At 35.3% G+C, this 27,531-nt stretch overlaps 3 protein-coding genes across 8 annotated transcripts in view; 2 read left to right on the forward strand and 1 right to left on the reverse strand.

The window, feature by feature from the left end:
- Positions 1 to 4,797, forward strand: part of LOC117159334 (thyroglobulin) — a 34,465-nt gene extending 29,668 nt beyond the window's left edge. For both annotated transcript variants that reach the window (XM_033339072.2, XM_033339073.2), the window contains 5 exons: positions 618 to 861; positions 941 to 1,209; positions 1,367 to 3,148; positions 3,460 to 3,917; positions 4,126 to 4,797. In XM_033339072.2, the coding sequence (XP_033194963.2) occupies positions 618 to 861; positions 941 to 1,209; positions 1,367 to 3,148; positions 3,460 to 3,917; positions 4,126 to 4,290 (2,918 nt within the window). In that variant the 3' untranslated portion in view covers positions 4,291 to 4,797. The remainder of the gene's footprint in view (positions 1 to 617; positions 862 to 940; positions 1,210 to 1,366; positions 3,149 to 3,459; positions 3,918 to 4,125) is intronic.
- Positions 4,798 to 5,437: 640 nt separating this feature from the next.
- Pkc98E (Protein kinase C) lies at positions 5,438 to 23,529 on the forward strand. 3 transcript variants are annotated; one of them, XR_013059990.1, is made up of 10 exons: positions 5,438 to 6,707; positions 7,349 to 7,409; positions 7,473 to 7,698; positions 8,586 to 8,617; positions 9,216 to 9,286; positions 9,438 to 9,579; positions 9,665 to 10,231; positions 10,322 to 10,917; positions 10,990 to 15,743; positions 22,609 to 23,529. XR_013059990.1 is itself a non-coding variant. In XM_076624014.1 (9 exons), exons 1-9 carry the CDS (start codon positions 6,378 to 6,380, stop codon positions 11,152 to 11,154), a joined length of 2,190 nt encoding a protein of 729 aa, XP_076480129.1. In that variant the 5' UTR covers positions 5,438 to 6,377; the 3' UTR covers positions 11,155 to 23,529. The 3 variants fall into 3 exon arrangements, 2 of the variants coding, with proteins under 2 accessions (XP_076480129.1, XP_076480130.1); XM_076624014.1 differs by having other exon boundaries at positions 10,990 to 23,529; XM_076624015.1 differs by having other exon boundaries at positions 7,497 to 7,698; positions 10,990 to 23,529.
- Positions 21,269 to 27,531, reverse strand: part of Myo81F (unconventional myosin 81F) — a 51,031-nt gene continuing 44,768 nt past the window's right edge. For 2 of the 3 annotated variants that reach the window (XM_033339037.2, XM_033339036.2), the window contains one exon: positions 21,269 to 27,464. In XM_033339037.2, the coding sequence (XP_033194928.1) occupies positions 27,249 to 27,464 (216 nt within the window). In that variant the 3' untranslated portion in view covers positions 21,269 to 27,248. The remainder of the gene's footprint in view (positions 27,465 to 27,531) is intronic. The other variant, XR_013059989.1, reaches the window with a different exon arrangement.

Raw genomic sequence — 27,531 nt, forward strand, 5'->3', positions numbered from 1 at the left:
CGAATCGAAAACAACTCATGTTGTTGTTTTGCCTTGAGACATTGACACTGTCTTGACGTACCAAACGTAGCGATAAACAAACTCCAGGCAAAATAATTGCCGCTACGTGCAACCGTCAACCGAAGTTGAATTTAAACTTTCATCGTTAAGAGAATCAGTCTTTCTTTAGATCAGTTATTAGTTAGTGAGTATCGAGCAATCTTAGAGCGAATATCATCGAACGAACGTACTCATTACCGTGTATACGCATAACGAGCGATACTTAGCGAACGACGATCAACTCTGTACTACAAATAGTTTTAAATATATTTGACTACAGCAAATATCCACTGGTCTCATCAATAGATATACCAACACGTCTAATCATCCTCCACAAATATGTTTGTAATTGAAATGGGATTCTATTGTATTATACGTTTGAGAATTTTTGGGAAACCAATTGTATCATAACATTTTTAATTTGTCGATATGCTTTGGGAGTTAAAAATATATTAAATGTAAGAATTTGGGTATCCCTTTTGAATTATTTTAACAGCATCGATTATGAAGATCGTAAATAACTATGTTTTTATAATCATTTGATAAAATAAACATTATTAATATTTTCAAACTTGTAGATGGAGGATACGAAGGTAGACAATGCTCGAGGAACGGTCTGGTTTGCTGGTGCGTGGATAATAACGGTCGAAAAATATCCGGAACCATGGGACCAGCAGATAAAGTCGATTGCAAATCAATAACGAAGGGAAGATCGCTTCCGGCGTCTTGTGTTTCCCAACAGTGCGCTCAAGTTTGTCAATATGGATTTAAAACCGATGCTTCCGGTTGTCCAACTTGCGAATGCGACAATCCTTGTGAAGGGTAAGTGTATAATTACATTCACTTAGATATAGTACATTTCATAACAACATCTTATGCTTCTAACTGTTTTCTTCCTCAGTTTTCCGTGTCCGGTTGGAGAACAATGCGTTCTGCATCGTGAAGACGGTTGCCCAGACTTTCTCTGTCCAACCAGACCAGAGTGTAAACCGAAGAAATCTTATCAGAGTCCTTGTGTCTATGGAACTCCCCTTATCGATAACGAACGGAACGCTGTAACCTGTTCTCAGAACGAAACTTGTCCACAAGGCTACAAATGCACCGTTGTACCGGAAGCTGGACAATCGGTGTGCTGCATGACGTCAGCCAATTCCACAAAACCACAAACCAGTAAGATGTCCACTAAAACTTAAAAGAAATCTAAATCATTGGCATACTGATATTTTTACGTTGAACGTTCCTACGTATACTATTTTTTAATAACTAAAATTAATACCTCTCGGCTTTAATTCTACTTGTGTAAAATAATGTTATTAAATTATTCCAGTGTGTGAATACTTGAGGGAATTCAACGACCGCATGGAAGGAACCAGGGAAGATATGTCTTTAGCGATTCCACCACCACAATGTGAGAAAGATGGTAGCTACAAACCGTTACAATGTCACAATGGTACCTGTTCCTGCGTAAACGACCGCGGAGTTGTTCTAAAAAGCGGCGTGAATCGTAGCACTGATTGTAAAGAGATAAACGACCTTCTCAAACTCTGTGGATCTTTCTCCTGCAATTTAAGGTGCCCTTACGGCTACGAAGTAGATGCGACTGGTTGTCAGCAATGTCGTTGTCACGATCCTTGTAAAGATGTCTCATGTGGGCCACATGAGACCTGTACGATGGTCGACGTGAATTGTGGATCAGGACAGCACTGTCCAGCTGTTCCAGCTTGTCTGGCTATGAAACCAGGGCAGTGCCCGTATCTGGTACCAAGTTCATCGAGTTGCGAACTACAATGTAGTAATGATCAAGAATGTTCTGCCACGCAGAAGTGCTGTTCTACAGGTTGTGGGACGCAGTGTGTAGCTCCTGTGATGGCCACAGCTTGCCAACACGCACGTGCAGTGGCAGAACATGCGGCCAGAGAGTCAGGGGAACCAGCCAGAAGGATTTATATCCCGAGATGCGATGCTAGTGGAGCATTCGAGCCGGTTCAATGTCACAATAGAATGTGCTGGTGCGTGGACAAGGAGGGCAGAGAGGCTGCAGGCACTCGTGTTCTCGAGGGAGTGGTACCAAAGTGTAACACGCCGCTCAGATGTCCAGAGATCGATTGCAAGCTTGATTGTGCCGATGGATTCGAACTAGATCCTGATAGTGGTTGTCCAATGTGTTCCTGTCGAGATCCCTGCAAGAGCGTGACTTGTCGGGGAGAAAACGAGGCTTGTAGAATGGTCGAAGTAGCCTGTAGCGTACCACCGTGTCCGCCTGTACCAGTCTGTTTGCCTAAGAAAGATAATCCTTGTCCAAATGGGTCTCCTTTACTAGATCAAAATGGTTCCCCAGCAATTTGCGGACCACATGGTCAACATTGTCCATCCACACACAAATGTGAACTGTCTCCTCTGGATGAATACGCTGTATGCTGTCCCAAACCTCGCGAAGTTTGTTTTGAACCACCACGAAAAGTACCCTGTAATTTAGGAATGGGTTTAAATGAAACTGAGAGATGGTACTTTGACCCAGAACATAACGAATGTAGGAGGAAATTCGAGTGTACTCTGGGTCACAATGATTTCTCCAGCCGCTTAGTATGCGATACCGTGTGCCCTGTATTATCACAATGTGAAAGACTTAGAGAGAAGAACTTGAAAACGTCTCAAAGGCTGAAGCAACCAACTTTCTTGCCCAGATGTGACCCGGAAAATGGCATGTGGGAGTCTATACAGTGTTTGGAGCATGTTGGTGTTTGCTGGTGTGTCAACAGAAAGGGTCAACCTGTGAAAGGTTCGCTTACCAGAGGAGCAGAGCCCAAGTGTAACTTTAGGCAAGCAAGACGGGGAGGCAGAGGGCCGGCAGTTCAAGAAATCGACCGTGAAATTCAAGCGTTCATGGAGAACGCTCTAATTAACTTAGAAACTGACGAGAAGCAAATCGGGATGGTGTTAGGCACAAGATGTCAGGCGATGAAGGATAAAGGCCACGTCCCGGCAATTTGCGATCGTCAGGGCAGGTTCGAGCCGACGCAGTGTGCTGGGGACACATGCTGGTGTGTCGACGAGGCAGGCAATCAACTCATTGGCTCAGAACCGTTCCTGAAAGGAACGAATATTTGCTGTAAGATACGATATCTTTCATATATTTGTATTGAGTCATTTTGTCAATTTCAGGTAGAGTCAGTTTATGATAGTCGATCAATGAGAACTAAAACTTGGTTTAACATGTATAATACAAATATTATTTATCTAATATGTAGAGTATGGATGTTTATGCAAATTTATATTTTTTAACGAATGCAATTAAAAAAAGATTTTAATATGTCATAAATGCATACAAAATAACAGTGTAATAATATATATATATAATTCGATAATATAAATAATATATATTGAAATAAATATCTGATAAATTTTTGTAAATTTCTTTAGTGCCAACTCCAGTAGAAGCTGTCGAAGTAACTCTACGTTTCCCCGGTCGATTCCTCGGCGCTGACGAGGCTATACTGACCAGACAAGCAGAGGATCTACTACATGATCTAGGCGCCAGAATAAAGAACGACGTGCGAGTAGAAATCAATCAAGACTCAGCCATACTTAGTTTCGAAGTAATAGGACCGAACAAAGTAGACATAGCATTCCATCTGGAAGAATTAACCAGAATACAGAAATTATCCATGTTGGGATCATTCGCGGACGCAACCACTTCTCGTTTCACACACAGATCTCCTCCAATAGCTATGCAGAGTAGAATTGTAGCATTAGAACAACGAGAAATCCTCACAGAAGTGGAAACGCCCGTTTATCAAACTGCTACCTTGGTTTTGGCTGCTGGAAGCGCTTTCATAATTAGCAGTTTGCTGATTTTATTGATGTTATACCGTAAAAAGGTACACTCTCAATTTTATTTAAATAAGTAGTTGTAATTTTCTATTATTATTTATCATTTTTTTAAAAAGCAGATATCTAATAATTCCATAATGATAAATTTTTTCTTAAAGAATAACAGATTTAAATAATAGTTAGCAATAAAAAATTATTATGTAATTAGTTACTAATTCAGTATATTTAATAGCGATAAAAAAATATTTATTTTAGATGAAAATGAAAGATCCATCAAAAAATTTGGCGGCGGATCAGCACTTCCTCGCGTACCAGCAACCAGTGTATGTGATATCGGGCGTAGAACAGGAAGAGAAGAAGAAGGACATAGCCGAAGCGCAAGAGAGTACGTCTACCTCGGATGTGGTCGTCGGTACATAGAAAAGATCAAGAGTTCGTCGCGTAGATCGCTCTTATTCCGTGCGCGAATATAGTCATGATCCAAGTCACGTCTACGTAATCCCCTTCATATTTCGATGAGATATTTATTCTTTGAATATGAGATACATCGCGACTGCCAGAATTGACGGTCGACCGAATAAATTGCAAACGGTACTTCCTTCTTTGTGGACATCATGCGATATCGATCCCACAACATAGGATGTAACGTGTAGCCACAATACGGATTTTATTTTAAAAAATTAAAAAAATGGAATTCGGTCGGTCGTCGAAAAATAATAGTTTTTATTTAGAACAATCTGATCTTCTCGCGGGTCTCTCTGTTTCACCTCGAACTTATCGAAGCCACCAACGCAAAAATGTCCTGGCTCGAGAACGAAACGCCGAGGATATCGTTGCGTTAAATGTATGTATATCATGGGTGTAAATATTAGACTCATACTGTGTTCGTTTATTTATATAGCTCAATAAAGATCGGAAATTCCTTTATTCGTGTGTCGTTATTAATACGTCTAGATCATTACTTTGGACGCTAGAGGCCAACCGTTTACCCAATCAGAGAACTGTTTCCCTAAATCTGCATTCCTAACTTGACCTGTATAGGAAGATCTTTTAAGGTCACAATAAAAATTTATAGTAATAAAACGGAAGCAATTATTTCTTTTAATTTAAAACATATGTGAATCAAAAAGATTTAGTTCCCAAATAGTTTTGAATCTTCCAGTAAATGCTGGATACCAGTACCGTAAGTAGAAGCGCGCTTTTTTTAGCCAGACCTCCGCCAATCAGATGACAGCATCATTCTAGTGTTTCTACTTGTTCCGCAAGCTCTCCATGCAGTTCAGTCTCAGCATGCCAACGAATAATATACTTTACAAACTAAAAACCACATAGATTCGTTTAATTTCACTCTCTTCAGTATTCTTTATACAATATTGGTACGAAAAGATGTCGATGAATCGAGTGTATATATTCTCGAATTTAATGCATAGATGGCCGAGATCGTGGGTGAAAACGCAGCCTGAGCTTTCGACGGAAACGCACGAAATATTCCGAAAGGCATTCGAGGCCGAGATCGAGTCGCCCTTTAGACGAAGCGCGGAGTGACCAATCGAGCGGTTCGGGTCGGTGGGGCTGTCCGGGGACGGGAAACGAGTGCTTTTATCCACGATACGCCGTTTTTTTTCTTTCAACAAAATCGTGGAACGAAACTTCGATTAGTGTTTTGAAAATCGTGTTCGAGAACTTCGTTCAGTGGTTAACGAAAGGTGGAAATATATAAACACGAAAAAGGGCAGGGAATCGAAGAAGAGAAAAAGGAGCTTAATGGCTCTCAGGAGATCGGGAATACAAGGACAGACATTGCACTCGCGGACGGGGCGCCTCGCAATAAACATCGTCGCCTCTCGTTCGCTCGTCCTGCATCCACCTCCTTTGCGTCTCTCCGTTTTCAACGAGCCCCTGCCGTCGTCGATTCTGCTTCCGTTTCCGTGTCTGTTATGTGTGAACGCAAAGAGAGCCGAGTGTTTATAACTGCACGGTGCTGGTGGCGGTGACGAAGGGAAAGGGAAAGGGAGGAGGAGAAAGAGAGAAGGGGAAGAAATTTGGAAGCGAGATAAAGAGAAGGATAGCTAGAAGAGAGTGCGCGTGCAAAAGCGAGAGGGAAAAGGAGAGAGAGCCAAAGGCTCGTCGGACGGAATATTCGAAGCGGTGCGCCATACATTTCCTACGGAAGGTCGTATTTATCGCGGGAACCTTATTGGTGAAATTATCTCAGTTATTGAAGAAGATTTTGATATATATAAATATATATCAAACCTTCCTTACAGCGATCGCTTCCAATTGAAAGGAACTACACATACAGTCGGTTACAACAACGGTGGTCCGGCTACTTAACCATCTATCTACTTGACGTCGGGTAGTTGACTAGGAATTCTGGATAACCTGATCGCGCACAAATTCGAAGTGTCAACTCGTCGACAGGCGTGACAGCCTCGTCGACTGTCTCGTCCGTCCTCTGTCCTCCCTTTTCTTGATATTCGGTGTTGGTACCATCATTTGATTCCGCGATGTTCACGGGGACAGTGAAGATCGAAATATGTGAGGCAGTCGGACTAAGGGCGACGGACAAGCAACGAAAGTTTTGGCAGGATGAACCTATACTCGATCCCTACGTTCAGCTGGATGTCGACGAGAATCATCTTGATCGTTCATCGACTAAACCGAAAACATTCGACCCGGTTTGGAACGAGTGTTTCACCCATGAAGTTCAGGATGCGGTGATGCTCGGACTGACTGTCTTCCACGATGCGGCATTACCGCCGGATTATTTCGTCGCCAATTGTAGTATTCCTTTCGAGGAACTTGTCAGCAGGAATGACAAAACTGCAGATCTTTGGGTTAGTACTTACAATTTTGGAGGCTATTCTATTTCATCATGTGGATATATTCGTTAGAAATTTTTTGTTAGAAAATAAAAAGTGTTCCTTATTTACTTTTATTTTCATCTTTTTATACTTATAAATGCATGTTTCTATATTTTACTCCCTAATTTGTAGGTAGTTTTGATTAATCGGTTCACATTAATTTTGTGTTGACACTACAATGTTTGTTGTTGATATGTGTAGTGGAAAAGCAACGTGTAATCTATGTATATCTTTTTACTATGACATTATAGAACAATTCAAGGTAGTCTGATAACATTGTGTCAATAGAAACCAAAGCAAAGAAAGATAGACGATAGATATTTCTTAGACCTGAAACATGTGTGATGACTGGAATTCAATTTGGTTTCTTTAAAATGTTGAAAAAGTGTATACCAAGTGTAATGTATCTGAGTAATATTGTAATATTTGTATTACATTAATAAGTCATTTGTAATATTAAACAATGATGATATTATTGAATAAAATTTGATTTGAATTAAGATATTTATGTTTGTTATATGTTTTAATTGTGTAGTAACTCTTTTGTGCTTCGATGCTTTTAAATAACAGTGACAATCATTGTGAATTATCATCAGAAATTGAATTTATTTTAGGTTGACCTTGAACCTCAAGGAAAGTTAAGGGTTAGGATTGACCTAAAATGGAATGATCAAGGTAAGAAACAGGTAATGGCTAAGAATTATGCATGTAAGGTATACTTCCATAATAAAATTTTAGATCAACAAAGAGGCTGTGGTACAGGTGATGGAGAAGGAATCGGAGGCAGAGGTGGTGGAAGCATCACCACTGGGAAGGAACCCAGGAGGGAGTTCAAAGAAAGACAGGGTTTTAACCGGCGTAGAGGTGCTATGCGACGCAAGGTTCATCAAGCGAATGGTCACAAGTTTATGGCTACCTTCCTGAGGCAACCAACTTTCTGTTCTCACTGCCGTGAATTCATATGGTATGTATTTTAACAAAAGTATATTGATAATGTTGCTTAGATTCTAATTCACAAGCATATTTTAACACTAATTCAAAACATTTACTAATTTCAATCATTTTATAATATGAAGTGTTATGTACTTAATTTGGTGTGTATATTTTAAAAGGTGATCAGTTAAATTAAATTAGTTTGACCTAGCTCGCATTGATATAATAGACTTATGCACACTAAATTAATATGGGATTTTGGTTCTTTGGATAATTTAAAAGTCTTGAAGTTGCATGCCTGGGTTTTTGGCTTTTTAGAATATACTGCAACATCATTAAGAAGATATTATTAGGAAAATGGCTTTTCGAAGTATATATTTTGTACAATATACATATATCTTCTTAATAATTAAGCTAGTTTGACAATACAGATATATAAGAAATAATTTTTAGTTAGTTTACCAGCACATAATATTTGCAGCAGGGAAGTGATTATTTAACACCTTAGATATATTGATTTTTAAGCTTTCAAACACTCTTTCCTTTCTTGTCTCTTTACAGTAATGTTACATAATATTCTATGTATTTTATTGGAATAGATCATTCAACTAAGAAATAGGCTGCATGCATTGGTTTTGCAAGCATATACTATATCTACTGTTTGGTAATATTTCTTATGAATTAACATGTTATGATGTCTGTAGACAAAAGTTCTCTAATATAATAATAAATTATTTTTAAGAAAGTACTAGAAACATCTAAGACAGAAATAAAAATTGAATAGTAATCTTACCTAATTACTTTTAAAAGACTAGCATAAACATCTAATTATGGTTTATGGCCCAAGAAAGCATACGTATGTGTTTTATGAGGGTATACAAGGAGATGATGTGATGTGTTTTGTCTGTTGTATTTCAGGGGCTTGGGCAAGCAGGGCTATCAGTGTCAAGGTGAGAAGACACATACACGTTATTAACAAATATTATAATTATATATTTGCTTGCTCTACCTTTGTGTGAATATATGTTTATCTAGGTGTGTGTATGTGTACTTAGTTCTTTATAAAAAATCAAAGCATTTAGGAATAAAAATTCATAATCCAGTTTGAAAACTTTGAAGTTTTTAATGTTTAATTTAGCCCATGGTTCAATATCTGATGCTATGCTTTCTTTAATGAAACGGAAAATAAAACTTAATGTCCATAATACATCAATGGAGTTTTTATTGCAAATTATATTAGCTGTGATTTAATATAGTTATAAGTGGGGATATATTTCATTGCATGTTTCTAAGTAAATTGTAACAAATCATCAGGAGGTTCTAATGGTTTCATTTTACCACATCCTTAGAGTTTATATTCTGTCTTCAATGTTCAAGCTTATATTGTTTCCATGGCAAGACTATCACAACATCCACCAAATTTTATTTATGCTTGTCATTTCAAATCAGTGCGTCTAATCACGCATGCAGCCAGCTTGGGTCATGCTATGCTAAAAGTTATTTGTATCAAAAAATGTAAGCATTCAATGAGATTTTATTATGTTTCAGTCTGTACATGTGTAGTTCACAAAAGATGTCACAAGTTGGTTATCACAAAATGCCCAGGCATGAGAGATGAGGTGAGTGTGTCTTACTGCAGAGTATTATCTTTATATTATTATATATTATATTATATATTATTTTTAGTATTATTTTTAATATCATATGTATTTTGTAAATATCAAGAAACTGGATTTTTTAAACTAATCTTTAAATGATATTGTCTTTCAGTCAAATCAAGATACAGAAAGTCCACGTTTCAGTATAGATATGCCACACCGTTTTGTTGTTCACAACTACAAGAGATTTACGTTTTGTGACCACTGTGGCTCACTGTTGTATGGTTTATTTAGACAAGGTTTACAGTGTGAAGGTAAATATATAATAGAACAGATTTATTATACATAAAATGATTTACATGAATATGTAATACTTGAATCTGATGTCTGTTTATACAGCTTGTAATATAAATGTTCATAAGAGGTGCCAGAAAAATGTAGCAAATAATTGTGGCATTAACACTAAGGCTATGGCTGAGATTTTAAGTACAATGAATATATCACCAGACAAACAAATAAAAACTCCAAAGATTAATTATAGAACAACAACTTGTCAGTCTGGTCAAACACCCACAACAGTAACAGTCACAGACACATTACCAACGGATAATTCACAAACAATTCAAAAAACGGAAGAAACATCTGTTATCGCTACTGAAAATGCAGTACCTGCTAGTGAGAATGAAGTTAGGAAATTTGGTATCGAGGACTTTAATTTCATAAAAGTTCTTGGTAAAGGTAGTTTCGGGAAGGTGATGCTAGTAGAACGAAAAACTAATCCCGATGAAGTTTACGCTGTAAAAATTTTAAGAAAAGATGTGATTATACAAGATGATGATGTAGATTGTACAATGACGGAAAAGAGGATTTTAACACTGGCAGCGAGACATCCTTTCCTTACAGCTATTCACAGTTGTTTTCAAACAAATGACCGATTATTTTTTGTTATGGAATATGTGAATGGAGGTCAGGATTAATTGAAATATAATTATAAATAAAACGTATAGAAAAATATTCTTTACTATCTGAATATAAAAAATATTTTGCTTCTTTCAGGTGATTTAATGTTCCATATTCAAAGGGCTCGAAAATTTGACGAAGCAAGAGCACGCTTCTATGCGGCAGAAGTTACGCTTGCATTACAATTTCTTCACAAGCATCATATTATTTATCGAGATCTCAAGTTAGACAATATAATACTCGACCAAGAAGGTCATTGTAAATTAGCAGATTTTGGAATGTGCAAGGAGGGTATTATCGAAGGGAAGACTGTTACAACAACATTTTGTGGCACACCCGATTATATCGCACCTGAAATTCTTCAAGAATTGCATTATGGTGCTAGCGTTGATTGGTGGGCACTTGGTGTTTTAATGTACGAAATGATGGCTGGTCAACCGCCTTTTGAAGCAGATAATGAAGATGATTTATTCGAATCAATTCTACGAGACGATGTGCTTTACCCTATCTGGATCTCAAAAGAGGCAGTTTCTATTTTAAAAGGATTTATGACAAAAAATCCAGCTAAGAGATTAGGTTGTGTGGCTGCTAATGGTGGTGAGAACGCTATAAAAGTTCACCCATTTTTCCAAGAAATAGATTGGGAAGCACTCGAAGCGCGTAAAGTGAAACCACCAATTAGGCCAAAAACTGTAAGTTCATATTGAATTTTAATAATATGTTAAAGTAATTGAAAAATATTTCACGATAATTGCGTGTTTCAGAAAAGCAAAAAGGACGTAATGAACTTCGATACGGAGTTTACAAAAGAAGATCCAGTGTTGACGCCAGAAGATCCAGACGAAGTGAGCTATATAAACCAAGAAGAATTCCAAGGTTTCTCCTTCGTCAACAAAGACTTCAACCCTGCTAGGTTTGGGGCGCAATAAGAAGTAAGAACACAAGCAAATGAAGAGGGTTCAATGTTAATATCATCTTAAACGCTTCTTGCTTGGAAAATTGGCGAGCATGCCAATCTGCAAAGCTGAACATCGGCGTTTTGAAGCTGCTCGGGGTCTCCTTTGTATTTTATCTCCACCGGGGATAATTTTACGTATCGTCGGAAGCAACGTTCAAGCTGTACAAAAAAGTGGTGGAGATCATCAGGAATTTGGGAAATCAGCTAGAAACTTCGGTCTGTTTCACGTACAAAAAAAAAGTGGTAATTTTCGCAGAGAATTTCATTGCTAACAAGGAATCGTGGTCTCAGTTCGAAAAAAAGAAATGCGTTTGGATCCAAGTCTCTTAAAGTTGGACAAAATTCTTGATTTCCTTTGTTTTCTTGAAACAAAGACAAATGTGATTGAGATGAAACATCAGTAAGAGATTTCATTTGTAACATTGATAAGCAGAAAGATCACGTGCTTTGGAAATTAAGTATCGGTTAAGAAACTTAGTACAAAAAATACAAAGCAGAAAGAGAAAGTCATTTTCGATGGCATGATGGTAAAGGTCGCTGGGCGATCTATCATTTTTCTGTTGATATTGATATTCTCGAGGAAGATTCGAATTAAATACCGAATTTTTCAGTAATCTCTTAACCGTATATTTCGTTTCCTCTTAGAGTTTCTTTCGTAGAATGTCTCTCTGGAACTACAAAGTTTTCCATCAATGATAAAAAAAGAGTACTCGCGCAGGAAAAACCACGAGTCTGCAGGATATGAAACTCATCGACATGTCAATTTTGCATTGAAATTCAGTTCCATTAAGGTATACAAAATTTTACCTGATTTACAGATTCCTAGTTAACCATATATAAAGACTTGGCACTTATTACGCATTTTTTTTAGCGCTTACGTACTTACGGACTTAATTTTCATTGCAATTCACGAGAATTATTTTTTACTACGGCAAGAATACCGACAAAAACAGGACGATCGAATTATTGTGATTATTGCTTAGTAAGTCGAGTTTTTAGGTCTTAGCGTAGTGTATCAAATCACTAGTGATCAAGACTGAAACAGAAGCTGGGCTTAACTTTTAGGTAAGCACCGGCTGCAGGCGTAATTATAATTGCCGAGTCTATAAAAACCATAATAGCATCATATAAAGTAACCACATAGAGAATCGAGAAGTTATGTTCCGGTTCGAATCGAGATCTCGTGTCTTCGAACGGTCTAAACTTTTCGTCGAGCAGAGGAGCATCTCGCAGCGCTTCTCCGATAGGATTTAAATGATAAACAAAATAATAATAAAATAATCATACAACACTAAAGGAAATCATGCTCGCGTGGTGAAGATCGAGCAGGATACGATCTGACCAGGTGGACATACCAATTTCATACTTAACATAGAATTTTAAACGATCATAGACGGATTCCACTGGTGGTTGTCCCGTCAAAGCTAACACAAAATGATAAATATATCTTACGTATAAATACGTATAAATACGTATAAATTTAACTTATTTTAACATACGCCTAAAATTGTAATGAACAAAAAAGGTCTCGCTATCAGAAACACCGGTGAACATATAAAAGCGATGGTCTCTGGTGAAATTCTCTGGTGTTGCTGTGTGTGTCGAGTCTTTCACAAAGTGTTATAGACAGAGCATATATACATACATATGTATATGCTTTGTAAAGTTACCGCTAAGCGAATTAAGAAAATTGTAAGGAAGTCCACTTAGCGATGTCGATGCACTTTCCGGAAACTTGTTGTCTCTAGTTAGGTGTCTTTAAAAGCTTGAAGCAACAACTCGTGTACTTAAATTAGAAAAAGCTGCAAGCTCCTTAGTGTTAAGTGATGAAATAGTCGAGAGCCTTATCCGTACCATAAGAACGTTGAAATGCGTAAAAGAAAAGAAAGGGAAGAAAGAAACCAGTGAATGTTATATCGAGTTAAGTATCGTTGTCGGTCCTAACGGCTAATAAGGATAAATTAATTCGAGATACATAAATGAGAGACAAATTTCTCGTGTTTTAACAAGTGAACAGAAAATACTCTAATATTTGGGGCACATAGTCCACCGTTTTGTGCCGTCGAGTTTATACCAAAGATTTCGTTCAGACTTTCCGTAGAAACCTCGCAGAACGAATTAACGAGGGTAAGATCGCGAATGAATCACAATCTCATATCGATCCGACTTCAATCTTTGGTGTAAACTTCAATCGTCGTTGATAGTTTTAATGAGAAAAGTTTAATTGATAAATAGTAACGATAGACCGTAACAATTAGTCGATAATATGTTTTAGTGATTATAAATTCAGAAAAAAGGACAACTGCGGTGAAATCGTGCAGTAGTGCAGAGCAAAACTAAAAAAAAAAAAGAAAAACAGAAAAAAATATTTTAGCGTACTGTCTACCAATGAGCCACTGGATAACAGACAGCCCCCAGATTCTATTCAAATGGCTTATTGTATGACCAGAAACGCGTTACTCAGTGTCGTGTCGAAATTGTCGTCGTGTCATACTCGTACATTTTTATGGACTCCGTAGATATTTAGGTTCATTTAAAAACAAAAAATGTCATAAAAAAATTCATTGGTAGAGTACCTTTAAATCACGTGCTGCCCTCTACGTGCTTCGATTTTGTACAGAACTTGAAGTTCGAGAGCCGCGGCACCGACACAATCGAATTGTGAACAAAATGATGTTCTAAGTTACGGCACGTGTCGTGTACTCATCGCACGATCTTAGAAATTAACGATGTACGAGATGAATATTACCATTTCAAGGAGAAATCACCTATCGTAAGATATATACACGTACGACGTCGCTTTTATGAAAGCAACGTTGTACTCGCAGCCATTGACACGAAATAATGATCGTTCGCATGTAAATGTAGCTGATCGTATCTTTTTACAGCTTTTGCTTGCATAGCAATAATTATTGACCAGTGAATATAGTATCCTATTGATGTATCGACCGATGAATCGATAGTGTTCTCCGTGTACTAAATTCAGAGTGCTATATCCTTGTCGTTGGCAAACTGTCATAAAAATTAAATTTATTATTTATTATACATAATATCAATTTCTTAGAATTTAATTCTTAGTTTTTAAATATGTATTAAATTTCATAAATGATCCAATAGGAATTTCTATTGTTTCTAAGAAAGGGAATTGTGTTTAAGATAACTTAAAAAAAACTGTCCGATTGACAAGGATGTGTACTTGATTCATCTGCGTTCGTGCACTTATCGTAAATCTAGTCAGAACGAGAATATCGAGAAAAGGTGTCTGGCTCGATGTATCGAGCTACGGAAAAGGATATGTTTAAATTCAAAAGAGACGAGTTAGTCCGGCCTACGCTTAAAAAAAAGACGGTTTCGTGCGTTATTCGAACAAAAAATTACTGCTATACCATGTACCTATTGTTACGTGTAGAGTTACCGCGTAACAAATATCCGTACGTCTAAAAAAAGAAAACAAAAAAAAGAAAGAAAACAAACACTGTATCGTCTAGGCGTAGTAAAGCGAGTTTCTTTTTAGTCTTATGTCCGGTACATTAGAAAGAAGATTTTCAGCACTCCGCGTCGTATTATCGATAGTCATATCGCGATATATCTCTTTCGGTTGTATATATCGTTTTTGTCAGAACGATAGATTCTCGATGGTCGTTGAAAATGGCGCGAATCAGACGAGAGAATGCAACGATTGCCGTCCTAAACACATCGATACGTCGAGCGGGGTTAATCGATTATCCAAAGGTTTCTTTCGACTTTAATTGCATAGAAAGTAAGCCATTGGTGATTTATAAGTACGTTACAATCGTACACCGGTGTACGATTACACCGTATCATAAAATGTTACGAATTCTGATCCGTCGAGATTTAAATGAAAAAGTAATATTCGTTGAAAGACTTATCGAATAATCAAAGTTGAAATCTCATTCATTGTGTGGGAAGAAAGAATATGTTTGAAAGAAAAAACAAATTATCGAAACGTACTGTTTATACTGTTGTTATTGTTGCAACGATCATCGAGCTGACAAAGATGTTAATCTCTTTTTTTTTAAGTTAAACATTGTATGTTTTTTTTTTGGTTAAAGAGAACGTGTGGCGTTTCATTTATTCTAATGTTACATCGTTTTACAGTATTTATGTTTTTCAATATCATACAAGTATTCTTGAGATATCGTACACGGCCAGGCCACGTTAATAGCTGAATGTTAAGGTTGCTAGCTAATTAGCGAAAAGTAAATATATATTTTTTTAGTTTCTCGTTAAGTACATCAATTTTTTCAGACATTTTTTATCGAAACCTTTCGTCCTTAGGTTTTATCTTTTTTTTTGTATTTACAGCGATCGAATCGGAATAACTTTTTTTCTACTTAATTTCTACACTTTATATGGTCCTCGTTTTAGTGCGCATGCGTAAGCTTTTCTAATGATTGTGCTTCGCAAGATCTAGCTTATATCGTATAACGAATTGTTTATATTTTTTATCGTCATGTAACAGAGGAGAGATAAAGCCAGAGTATCTTTGCGTGTGTGTAAATTACAGAGTTTAACGATTCACGTTGCACAATTTAACGGGTATGTAACTATTAAGATTATAATTTCCGTTGTATATATATTTCTTTCGATTATCGAAGAGAACTATCGTCATCGATTCCATGGCGTATAAGCAATGTATTTTAAAATCGGCTGGGCTAAAAAAACAAAGAAAGGGGAGTGAAATAAGCAAAAATCAGAGTACATAAAAGAACAAAAAAAAAGAAAGAATATAATGGTAAATATGTATAAGTATATACATACTTATATATATATAGTAAAAAATTTACAGTAGCATGTTAGAAATAAATCTGTGGCAGACGATAGTACTCTTGTCAGGCGCCGACACTCTAACCTAACCCCATAAACAATTTTTGCCGTGAGATTTTTGTAACCGCTAGTCAATCGTATTAAAATAGGGAAAAAGGGATATTGGGGGGGAGAAAAAAAAAAGAAAAAGTTATGCGTTATCGATGAAACGTTCCACTCGCTTCGTTTTAATACTGTATGCGTACGCACGTGACCGTACACCGGATATCACGTGCCGTATATTCGTTAAAAAAACGAGGAAAGACGTTAATTTATCGATGTATACGCGAGATTATAAGCCAACAGGAGGTAAAACCGCGTATTTTTTTGACGTGTCAAGTTAACATACGTAAAGAGCGAATGAAGTGATATATACATATATATATATATAAATTATAAATATATATATTATATGTTGCATAAATTAAGATGATAAAAGAAAACTAAAATATTGTTGCAATATAGAGCGCTAAGTAGGGTCACACGTAACTATCAACTGTGGTACCCCTTTCCTTTTTAGGATATAATTTACAGAAATTATATATATATATATTATATATATATTTATTATTATATATATATAATTATATATATATATATAAAAAGCATACATACCCGCATATATATATATGTGTGTGTGTATGTATACGAACAAAAAAAGAATAGAAATGTATATATTTATAAATATATATACGTACTACATAAATAGGAAGTATCATATTAGGAATACGTCATATTCTTTATGTTCCTTCAGACCTATGTTAAAATCCGTCATTTTTCTTTCTGTTTCAACGATCTTGGTTTGCTTTTCTGTTCATGGGAACGCGGGATGGTTGCTGCAACGATGACGATCTTCTAGAAATCGCGGAAGGAAAAAAAAGAAAATAATAAAAAAGGGACCAACGTCGCTGAAAACGAACGAACATCGTGGATTTTATCCTGGGTCTGAAAGATATCGGGAATGCCATACAAAAATGAACAAAACGAATAAAAAAAAATATGAAAGAAAGCATCTGCAAAAAAAAGATGATACCAAGATCATAAACTCTGTAATGTCGTAAACTAAATATCGTCTGTGCACAGTGTTGGGTAAAGATATTCTAAAAATGGAATGACAGCAAGATACTTCGTGAAAGCCTTTTGAAACTCGCGATTAATCACCGGCTCCTCTTTCGTGTGTGTTAAGCAATCGTCATATCTGATATAACTTTGTAATAATAGTACTATTATTAATAATAGGGCTGTAAAATCGTGTGAATATAACTCTAGGTACGGGACAGAATAGAAATTACGTTGGAGATGCAAACGAAACGAATTCTCTGATTGTACCAAGGGACAGCCGGTAACAGCTGTTATTCGAGTAAATCGTGAACGATTAGCAGCGCTTCGATCGAATTCTCAATGCCTCATAAAACTTTACTTCCTACGTGTACATAAGTGTAAGCGTGGAGCTACGTACTCACGTAACATCACATATTTGGAAATGTAATATTCTTAAATTTGACCAAAGGTGTAGGCATTTTAGTTCACACGAAGCAAAATGAAAATGAGAGATGGTCTATGCGTTTGAATTACTTACACTGTTTCATCGAACACACGAGGAACATATTCGACAGTGTGAAGGCCCGTTTTTAGATAAATTCGTTAACCCCCGGTGGCACAAAAGATCCGTTTTCACAAACGAACGAGCAATCAGCCGAAGGCTGGAGATAAATTTACTTCCTCAAAAGATACATACATAATCGAGAGAGTTTTATCCTCTGACGAAAGTAGCCGTCCGTATGATTGGAAAGCAAAAAAAAAAGAAAAAGTGAAAAAGAGGAAGAAACGAGCGAAGGCAGGATGGAGAATTTCGATGCGCGAAGGAGTAGCAATCGCTGTGTTACAATTGTATTAAAACAAATGTGTCGTTGAATTTTCATAGCGAGCGTACCTACGTATATGTATATGTTGACCGTATCATTGTCGTTACCGATCGTAGAATTTATGAAAGCTCTCTGAGTGTGTCCTTTCGTTACCTGAATCGCCATCCCTCCTTTTCACACGACTTTCATACGTCGCGCCGACCATCAAAACTCTCTCTTTCCCCCGTTTTCGATATTTACAATCAAAAACTCTCCTTTTTTACTTCTCTTTTCATTTTTGAAATATTTTGCTCACTTTTCTTCAGAATATATTGTATGTCATTGTAAAGCTAAGCGTTCGTGCGTGCGTGCGATATGTACATAAATGTAACGATACACATGCGCATACATTATAGTGAAACGAATTGTATTCGTGCACGATGATGCATCGTACATGCGACACTGTGCGAGAAGAAGCGATTTTTTTTAGAGAATTTATCATCAAACGTTTTCTGTTGTTTGACTCTCGTAAAAGTAGATTTACTTTCTAGTGAGAGATAGATTTTTCCATGAAATGACTATTAAGTTTGAATTTTCTGTAGGCAGAAGGAAAAAAGATACGAATACAAAAGATGCATTGCTTCTTTTTGTACAGTGTTTTACATGAGCTAATGTGTGTTTCGTTGAAACTGGAATAGCGACACTATTTTCCTTCCGACTCGAATTGAATCTTGTATTTTACTTTATTCCCGATTCGCGCACAAATGCAAGAAATGATGCGTTAGATCGACCAACGCCCAATGTGATGCACACAAGCTGTTTAAACGTACAATTAGGGAACAAACATTTATTTTTTTATATGTACCCCAGCTGGTCGTTCGTCGGACATTTTACGCGCGTGATTGAGGATTGAACATCTCGTATAGGTCAAACATTATTTCGCGTGTTGTATCTCCTCGCACAAAAAAAATTTATATATCAGCGTCTGTAAGTTTTCCTGTTAGAGTCTATAGAATTCCGGAATGTACACAAATTCAATCCCAAAAAGTTACGTTTTACAATAATGTTATTAAGAATAGAAAGTCTAATTAATACGTTGCAATTAACACCTTGTGAACTAACAACACACGTTGCTCTTGTTATTACAAATATTATCGACATCCAACCATTCTACCATTTATCATTACAAAGTAATATTAATTTTTCTCATAAAGAGAAGTATCATTTAAGGAATTAAAAAAGGGTTTAAAAAAGAACAGCAAAAATGAACGCGTGATAGTGCACAAAGTGTTAAGCGTTTTGATTGTCAGCATCGATGCTTCAGGGCGAAAAATCATTGTTATTTTGATTAGAACCGCAATCGATCTATCTAATCGAAATATACGAAGACGAAAAAAATTAAAACAAAAGAAGGTAAGGAAACGCCAAGTCTCCGAGACGTTGACGACTCATCGAGAATCGAAGTTTTACACGTCCAGTCGCAGTTTCTTTCTAATGAGATTTATTGCGTTGTTGACCGTGCTAATTCTATCTGACTTAAGCCTATTTCCATGTTGAAGACACACCAGTGATTGTTGCCGAGCTGAAAAGTCCGAAGTCTAATTTATAAATGTGATAGAAAAGCGTGCGAGCAGGGAATTCGCGAAATCGGCTTTGGAAACAGTTCTCTAATCAAATTATAAATTAATTTCACCCGGAAGTATGTATCGTCTTTATGAGTTGCAAAGTGGATTGAGATTTATGAATCTTTTTATCTTTTGATAAATAACTTTTTTACGCGTATATTGAGAATTGTTCTTCCTTATCGATAGAGCATCTTACATATCCGCTTTGTAATTACATATATGGTAAAGTTCATTGTACAAATATTTGTTACTCGTTTTATGGTTGTCTTTTCGTCGACAAGTTTGTTAAACGGATCGTTCATCGATCGTTTGAACATACGATACAGAAGAGTCGAATAGCGGAACCGAGAAATACTTGGCAAGCATACATCCTGCTGTTTAAAAGCTCGTTGAAAGGAAGTTCCCTGTTCATGCGCGGACAGAGCTGTATTAGCGATCGTTATAAATGAGCATTATTTATTTCTCGATTGTATTTATATATCGTTAATCGTAGTGAGTCTTAATAGTAATTTACGGAAGTGTTATTATCTGGTGCTGAATATTAATATATATCTGTCGATGTATTGGTGACTCGAATCGAGATATCGTTAAGGAATTACGATCGAAACAAGGAGGAATTAGAATATTTGCATTAGTTGTTAAGTAAATAATTTTTGAAAAATAATTTTACTTAACTCGGTAATACAACGATTTCACTATATGAGTTACTTGTTACTCGTTGCTTGGGGAGTGGTAATTTCGTGTGCAAAAATTGCTACTGCTGATTAGCGTAATCAAGTTAGCTCGATTTCGACCGTATTACCGTGGTAATTAAAGATATTTCATTTATTGATCGATTATCTTTTCGATATTACAAATGATCCTTACGGTTCGCTGTATAAAAGAAAGAAAGAAAGAAAGAAAGAAGGAAACTCAGTGTAGTCGCTACCGTAAGAATTCTCCTTGTTCGTATAACGATACTTAACATTTTCGATCGATTCTTGGTTCGATCTAGAAATACATCGGGCGTTATACGCGATTATTACTCCGTAGCTGATGATTCGTTATGTGCGTATTGTAAATTCGAACGATTGTGAATGTATTTTACTTGCGTTTGCACGAGTCCTACGCTATTTCCCTCGGTTTTAGTTTTCTTTTCTATTTCTTTACCGAAGCATTCCCAAGACGAATCTCGTAAGCACTTCTTTGTAGAAGTAGTAGAAAACACATTTACCGACCGGCATTTAAAATACGCGTATTCCGATATATTAAAATATTTCGACGGGATATTTTAATATATATCGAGGGGTGTTTAAAGCGGACACACTTATAAACGATGAAATATTGCAGAAACACACACACGTACAATATATATGCATGCAAAAAATTGAACGCAATGAAGAAAGTGTGTGTTGTTGAAATTAATTGAGTTGTTAATTTCGTGCAAATGAGTCAGAAATACATTACCAGTCTCGTTGAAGAAGATCTGCTTCTCATCCTAAAATGGGAACGAGAACGCGTGACGAGAGGGCAACGTTGTATGAAAAAACGCTTTCGGTGTTTTGTGACAAACAGTGAGTCCTATATGAGGCTATATAGTATAATAAGCAAAAACCCTTTGCACTCGATGTTTCTTTCGATGTATGTTACGTAATCAAATCGGATTATTGAAATATAAAAAGTAATTTTGAAACGATATCGATCGAATGTTTATTTTTTAATAGTTTCTACAATACGACTGGTTAAGTCTGTAATAAATGGAGGATACATTATTAGGAATTAAATTTATTACGGTTTACGGTATAACCTGTTCTTTGTTAAATTGTTTTATTTCGATTGGTTAATTTTTTGGTTCTTCTTATGTATTATATTCGTGAAAAGTATGGTATAGTAATGAAGGAATTTCTTAAGTTCTAACTGTACACACATACTTGATCATTGCGGTTATACTCGAGGTCGATGCCAGACAGACGCTGTTCCAACAAAATCGATTATCATGAACTTGCAACTACTCAAAGTATGGCCTTCGGTCCTTGGCAGTGACCGGAAATATTTCGTGGCCTCGACCAATATTTCCAGAAATACCGATTGAAGGTCTTGCTGCGAAAAAGCGACGCTGAACTATCAGAATTGCGTCATGTATAAGATGACATTGAAATAAGTAGTCCCATCTAGCGTATACTTCTCTTTTTAAACCTGAAGAAAGATCATCATATTGACACAGATCGAGAAGTTTGTGGAAATGAAACTTACATAATAATTTCTTTCATTCACTAGATCTTATAATGAACAATTTATTTTGAGCTTAACAACTTCTGGACGTTCATATTTCCCATACAATCGATTAATCACGATCGATATAAAAGAACATCCACAATTTTTTTCTAACCTATACATTTTGAGGTCGATACGCTTTAAGTTTTAAGATCGACTAACAAATCCATAACTTATTACGTAACGTGTTTAAAACGGTTCCTTTTTTGTGATCGAGTGGAAAGGGTTAACAACTGTGTAAAACAAAAAGTACCTCTATTTTTCTTTTTCGTTGTAAAGTATTTTCAAGTATCATAACACCTGTTTGATATTGCGAGCACCCGATGAAGTTATTCTGCCAAGTCTATCTCGTATTTGTTGAGAAACTATGCAGGTAAGAGAATCTTTGTTTTTGACGCGAAGAAAGTATTTTTACGATATAGTTGGGAAAACTAGGAAACCGGATGCGATTCAAAAGAGTGCGTATTATGAACACAGTTGCGTGCACGTGTCGAATATTAGTTTGAAGGAGTGAATGAACGATTTACGGGGCAAAAAGAGACAAAAGAAAAAATGGAAGAAATAAGAATTGCACATCCTGTTGATTATGTATTTTTTAAAGTTAGCATTGAGGCATGCCTATATTCCTATGGAATCGATGAATAATGCTATAATTTTAATGACAAAAATGGAGTAAAATAAAATATTAAATAAAAAGTAAATTGACCAGAGAAAGATCTTTTATTTAATCAAAATTGAATAATTTCATTTTTGTCATTATAATTTTAGTCCATACAATAGCGACAATTTTCTTTCTCCTTTTTCTAAAAAATTCTGTTTAAATAATACATATTTTCATTCATAATATTCGTGGAATGTTTCTTAATTTCATTACAGGTGCCAAAAAAATATTACAGGAAAAATAGAACTGCATAAATAATAGTAAAAGAAAAAATACAGAAAAACTGATATAATTCTTATATGCTACAACATTGATTTTATCTTGGCCAAAATGCATCCATTTTGATATCGTATTTTTGTAAATAATGATTTAATATCATTCTCTATTGAACAGGGATTTTATTACTTATTGCCCAAAATTTTAATGAAACAATTTACACACAGATATGTATTGTAAATTACTGAAACTTCGATTTTGATCCATTATGGCAAAGATAAAAATACGATGTAAGCGCAGAAGTTCAAATGATCTTAAGGCCATTTTTACACATGTCTGTAGAAGTGCGTCTTTTAAAGACAAGTTTTTTGACAGCTCCATCTGCCATACTTTGTTGAAACATGCGTCCATTCCAGTTCCAGTCTAAAGAGAGTTAACGTATTATTTCCGTCAATGTTGCAGCACATTTAACGCGTTTAGAAACGTGGGAAGAAGGTCTCAAAAGGGGAAAAAGTAATTTTAATGGGTACAAACTAAATGACCGAAAATGGTGCGTGCAAACATAAGAATGTTATTAAATGTAAGGATTTATGTTTATCACTTTCTTCCTTTCCAATTGTCCTAATTTTTATTTTTGAAAGCTATTTAATTTGTCATAATTTATAATAATTATTATAATTTGTCATATCTGAGAAAAAAACACATTTATGTACGAACGATTGCCTTTGTGCTTGCTGTGTTTGCCTTGTCATAATCATAAATCAAATACGTTTAACTGATCGAATGCAAATATATGTCTATATATTAACGGAGAGTTTATCGGTTGCAAATACATGGGCAATCGTGAACCCAAGCAAATACTGTTACTTGTCTGATTATTGTATACAAAATAAATAAAAAATGTATATATACATCAGAAACGGTAGTTTTAATTGTGTAGATTACAACCTATTCAAGAAACTCTTTTGAAACATCTAAAATTTTATTAAGCTCAATTATCAATCCAATATAATTCATGTATATTTTTAATGCCGATTTGTGTTGTAACCATATAAATATTACCCATCGTATTTTTATAATATTCCAATTAATCTGATTTTTAATAATTTGAATAATTCAATAATCATTCATAAAACAATTATTCTTGAAGAAACAGAAATTCCTGTTATTTGCAATATTAAAGCTTCGCTTTCTTTTATTGTATCCTTATACATAGCTCGAGTATTTAATAATCTATATATATATATATATTTATATTTATATTTATGTTCATATATATATATATATTTATATTTATATAATAGTATGTATATTCTCGTCACATGTAGGCGTGTAACTCTCCCCATCTTTCTCTTTGTACGTGTATTTTCTCCGAGTTTTACAACAGTCTGTCGTGTTGCATGTGTAACTGAGAGTGTAATTCGCGGTGTGCGTATCGTCTATGCGTGTCTATTTATATATACGTATATACAGTGTCGATTGTTCTTAAATATTTCAATATAACATCATCAACCAATAATTTATTTCGCTTAAGCTACACATACAGGGGTCGCGTACTTCTCTCCCCGTTTCTTCTTTTTTTCTTAAGTATCATGCATGCGTCGCGAAAATCACATCCTCGTTTCGCAATGTTCTCTTCACACATTCACATCATCTTTTATTCTTTCTCTCTCTCTCACACACACACTCACACGTGCTCACCTTCTCTCTATCTTTTTCCTTCTTTCCCTGCTCTTTTTTTTTAATTAGTTAACACGAAGTCTCACTCGTTAAACAGCTCTCGAAGACTAAGGACACCCAAAGCGGATCACAGTCTGTCTCTGCACTCGTAGAATCTTAGCCAAACTCCCGGAAAGGAAATTCGAATAAATACAGATTATAGAGGATACACTAACTTCTCGTTTCGTCACGACGAATTCTCGATCCTTCACAATTTGCGATAATTTATGTAGTTGATCCTTAAATACGCATTACATAATGTTTTTGCAATATTTTATAATAGGTAATCGAGTCTGATCGCAATGTAATTGGTTTTGTCGCCAATTTTTAGATGGCGCGTTTATCGGGGGAAATTACTTTTGTTTTTTATACTACAGTTTTCCTTCGCAACTGGGCAAAGTTATAGCTTTAAAACAGTAGACGATAGAACAAAATTTTGCTATACAAAATTAAAACTGATCAAATGGCTACGGTGAAATTGTAAATTTAACTTTAAAATTTTTTACATTATAATTAAGATATCTTTTAAATTAATCATCCTCAGACACAAGTATGTTGCTATCTATTTTGTGGAAATAGGAAACATATTGATTGATGTATATTAAAAAAATACTTTAATTTGAAGCAACAAAGGTGATTCTCAACTCTAAAATTATTTCTACCTCTACTTCCAGTGCAGCCACATGTACTAAGTGATGCATTACTTAAAAATCTAATTGTACCTAATGAAATCTTTGTCTATCATTTATCATTCTAAATCTATGAATTCGTTTGTGAGTGTATGTCTAGAGTTAACGCGTAAATAAGGATCTGACAATAATTCGAGTCCTCGTGACGAAATCTTGGTCCGAATAAACTCAGGATTTTTTTTTTTTTTTGAGAACTCCAGTGTTCGACAGAAGATTCTTGGAGGAAATTTCTTGTTTATGTTTACATTAACCCTTTCTTGACTGTGTCCCGTAAAAAGTGTATATCTTTTTTTCTGTGGTGCTGGACTTCGTAATTATTACTCGAGCAATGGCCATTGCTCGTTATTAAAAGAGTAATATGTATTAGCGAAAAACTAATAATATTTCTACATTATAAACTGTAAACAGTGTAGAGATCTGAAAAAGTTTCGATTCTTTATATTAATCTCGTCACTACATTATTAAAAATTATTTTGAAAGGGTTAAATTACAATTAGATAATATCGTTTCTGTATATAAGTGAGCTGTAAATCTAATTTTACGTGGAAATGTGATCACTGAACACTGGAGAATTTTGCTTGAAACCTGTTGTTATTGTTTTTAGTTTAAAGTTTAAACATTTTTTTCTTTATTTAATATTTACACGTCAAGATATCGAGCGATCTTTTTGGATTAAAGAAAGAAATTTCTTTGGACGCAATTTCGTGGCAATTTCCGATCGATGCGATCGCGCCGGAATCACGGATTCTTTGTTAAACTTCCGCCTAAACGATTTCTTCCATTATACTTGATTTTAACTTCGTAATTATAACCTTTACGAGAAAAGGGATGATAGCACGAAAGGATTGTCTATAAAATGAATGTTAGATTATCATTCGATTTTCATCCTCGAACTTGTTCGAATACTTCTGAAATACGAGTCAAAGAGACTATCATCCTTTTCCAAGATGTCGTTCATACAGTAGTGTTTCGTTAATTGGCCAGTCGTCATTTTGTTTGGCTACTTAATGAGAGTGGTATGTTCTTAGGAAATCTCAAATATCTTTCATTTCTATTGAAATCTGATGTGATACAAATGATCTGACACATTTATTTATTTTACCTGTGTAATAGCTGACAGTCATAATGTTGGCCATTTAACGAAGCAAACTCTGTGGTCAGTTAACGAGGCACCACGATATCTTTGTATCATTAATTAATATACGTCGAGTAAAATTTTACGTGAAATATTGCGTCTAAATATAATACGTATATAATCGTATTTAAATTTTGCGCAAGATTAACATTTGAAACGTTAACATCGATTGCAATATTATGGAATCTTGTATATTATTGTATCGTTGAATAGAGTGATTAACAAGAGAGACAGAATTGAAAGTATAAAATCAATAAATTGGTCGTCTCTGATATTAATTAAAATAGATATAAAAACTATCCAATCACCCTTCGTCGAACGATACAAAAAATGATATGCCAAAAATGTAATACCATTGATCGCATTAAAATTTAATGGTTGATTCGATAATCATCGACTTTCTTAATCTTGTGTCATATTATTCTGCAAAAAACACTGTATAAAAAACATTGACAATCGCTCGTAAAAAAGGCAACGACAATGACTGACAAAATAGAAATAGAAGTCTTCGACAGCTTTCTAATTACTTGTTTTTTTGTAAATCGTAAAATGGCAGTTATTTGTTGATCCATTCTCTAATCTACTCTCTCCGCGGCAGCAGCTATTTTCTTGTAATGTCTCTCGAGCTCTAAGCTAATCGAATAAATACTGGAAGAAAGAAGTATTTCTAGGCTAGTGCTGTCTCGTCGCGACGAGACTTTATTCGTCGCCTTATAGGCCTTGCCGATAAAGCATTAATAACTATAGAGACATTTTCTCGCTACAACCTGATACTGAAATTATATTGTTTAATTCACACTAATTAAATAATAAATTCGAATAGAGATATCGAAAGAATATAAAAACGAATTAATGAATAAGTAATATAGAATTATGTAAATTGAAATGAATTAAAATTGTAGTTAAAATTAAATTAAATGTATGTTAAATAAGTATAATAAAGGAATAAAGATGTGTGTGTGTATATATATATGTATATATATATATATACATATATTATACATATATGTATATACGTGTATGTGTGTGTGTGTGAGATAAAGATTAAGGTATGAGGTTGAGGAGAAGTATCGCATCTAATAAGTTACCTAACTTTTTAACTAGCTTGCGATTGTATCACTGGAGCACCTCTGTGTAATACCGAAGCAGGTCGAGATTTACGACCACCGGCAGGAGCCGTAAGATTTGTCGATGGTTGTTGAATCGGTTGCTGCGCTATTTGTTGGGCAATTGCCGATTCTCTTTTCGGTACTTCCGGTGGTGATTGAAGAACATCCATGTATTCGCGAATTAAGTTCGCAATTTGGTGTGCCTGCAAATGAAATGATGGTAATATCAGTAAATAATAATTACGCAGTTAAAGAAAATGTTTTAACACT

Source organism: Bombus vancouverensis, chromosome 14, assembly GCF_051014615.1.
Source record: "Bombus vancouverensis nearcticus chromosome 14, iyBomVanc1_principal, whole genome shotgun sequence".
NCBI lineage: Eukaryota > Metazoa > Arthropoda > Insecta > Hymenoptera > Apidae > Bombus > Bombus vancouverensis.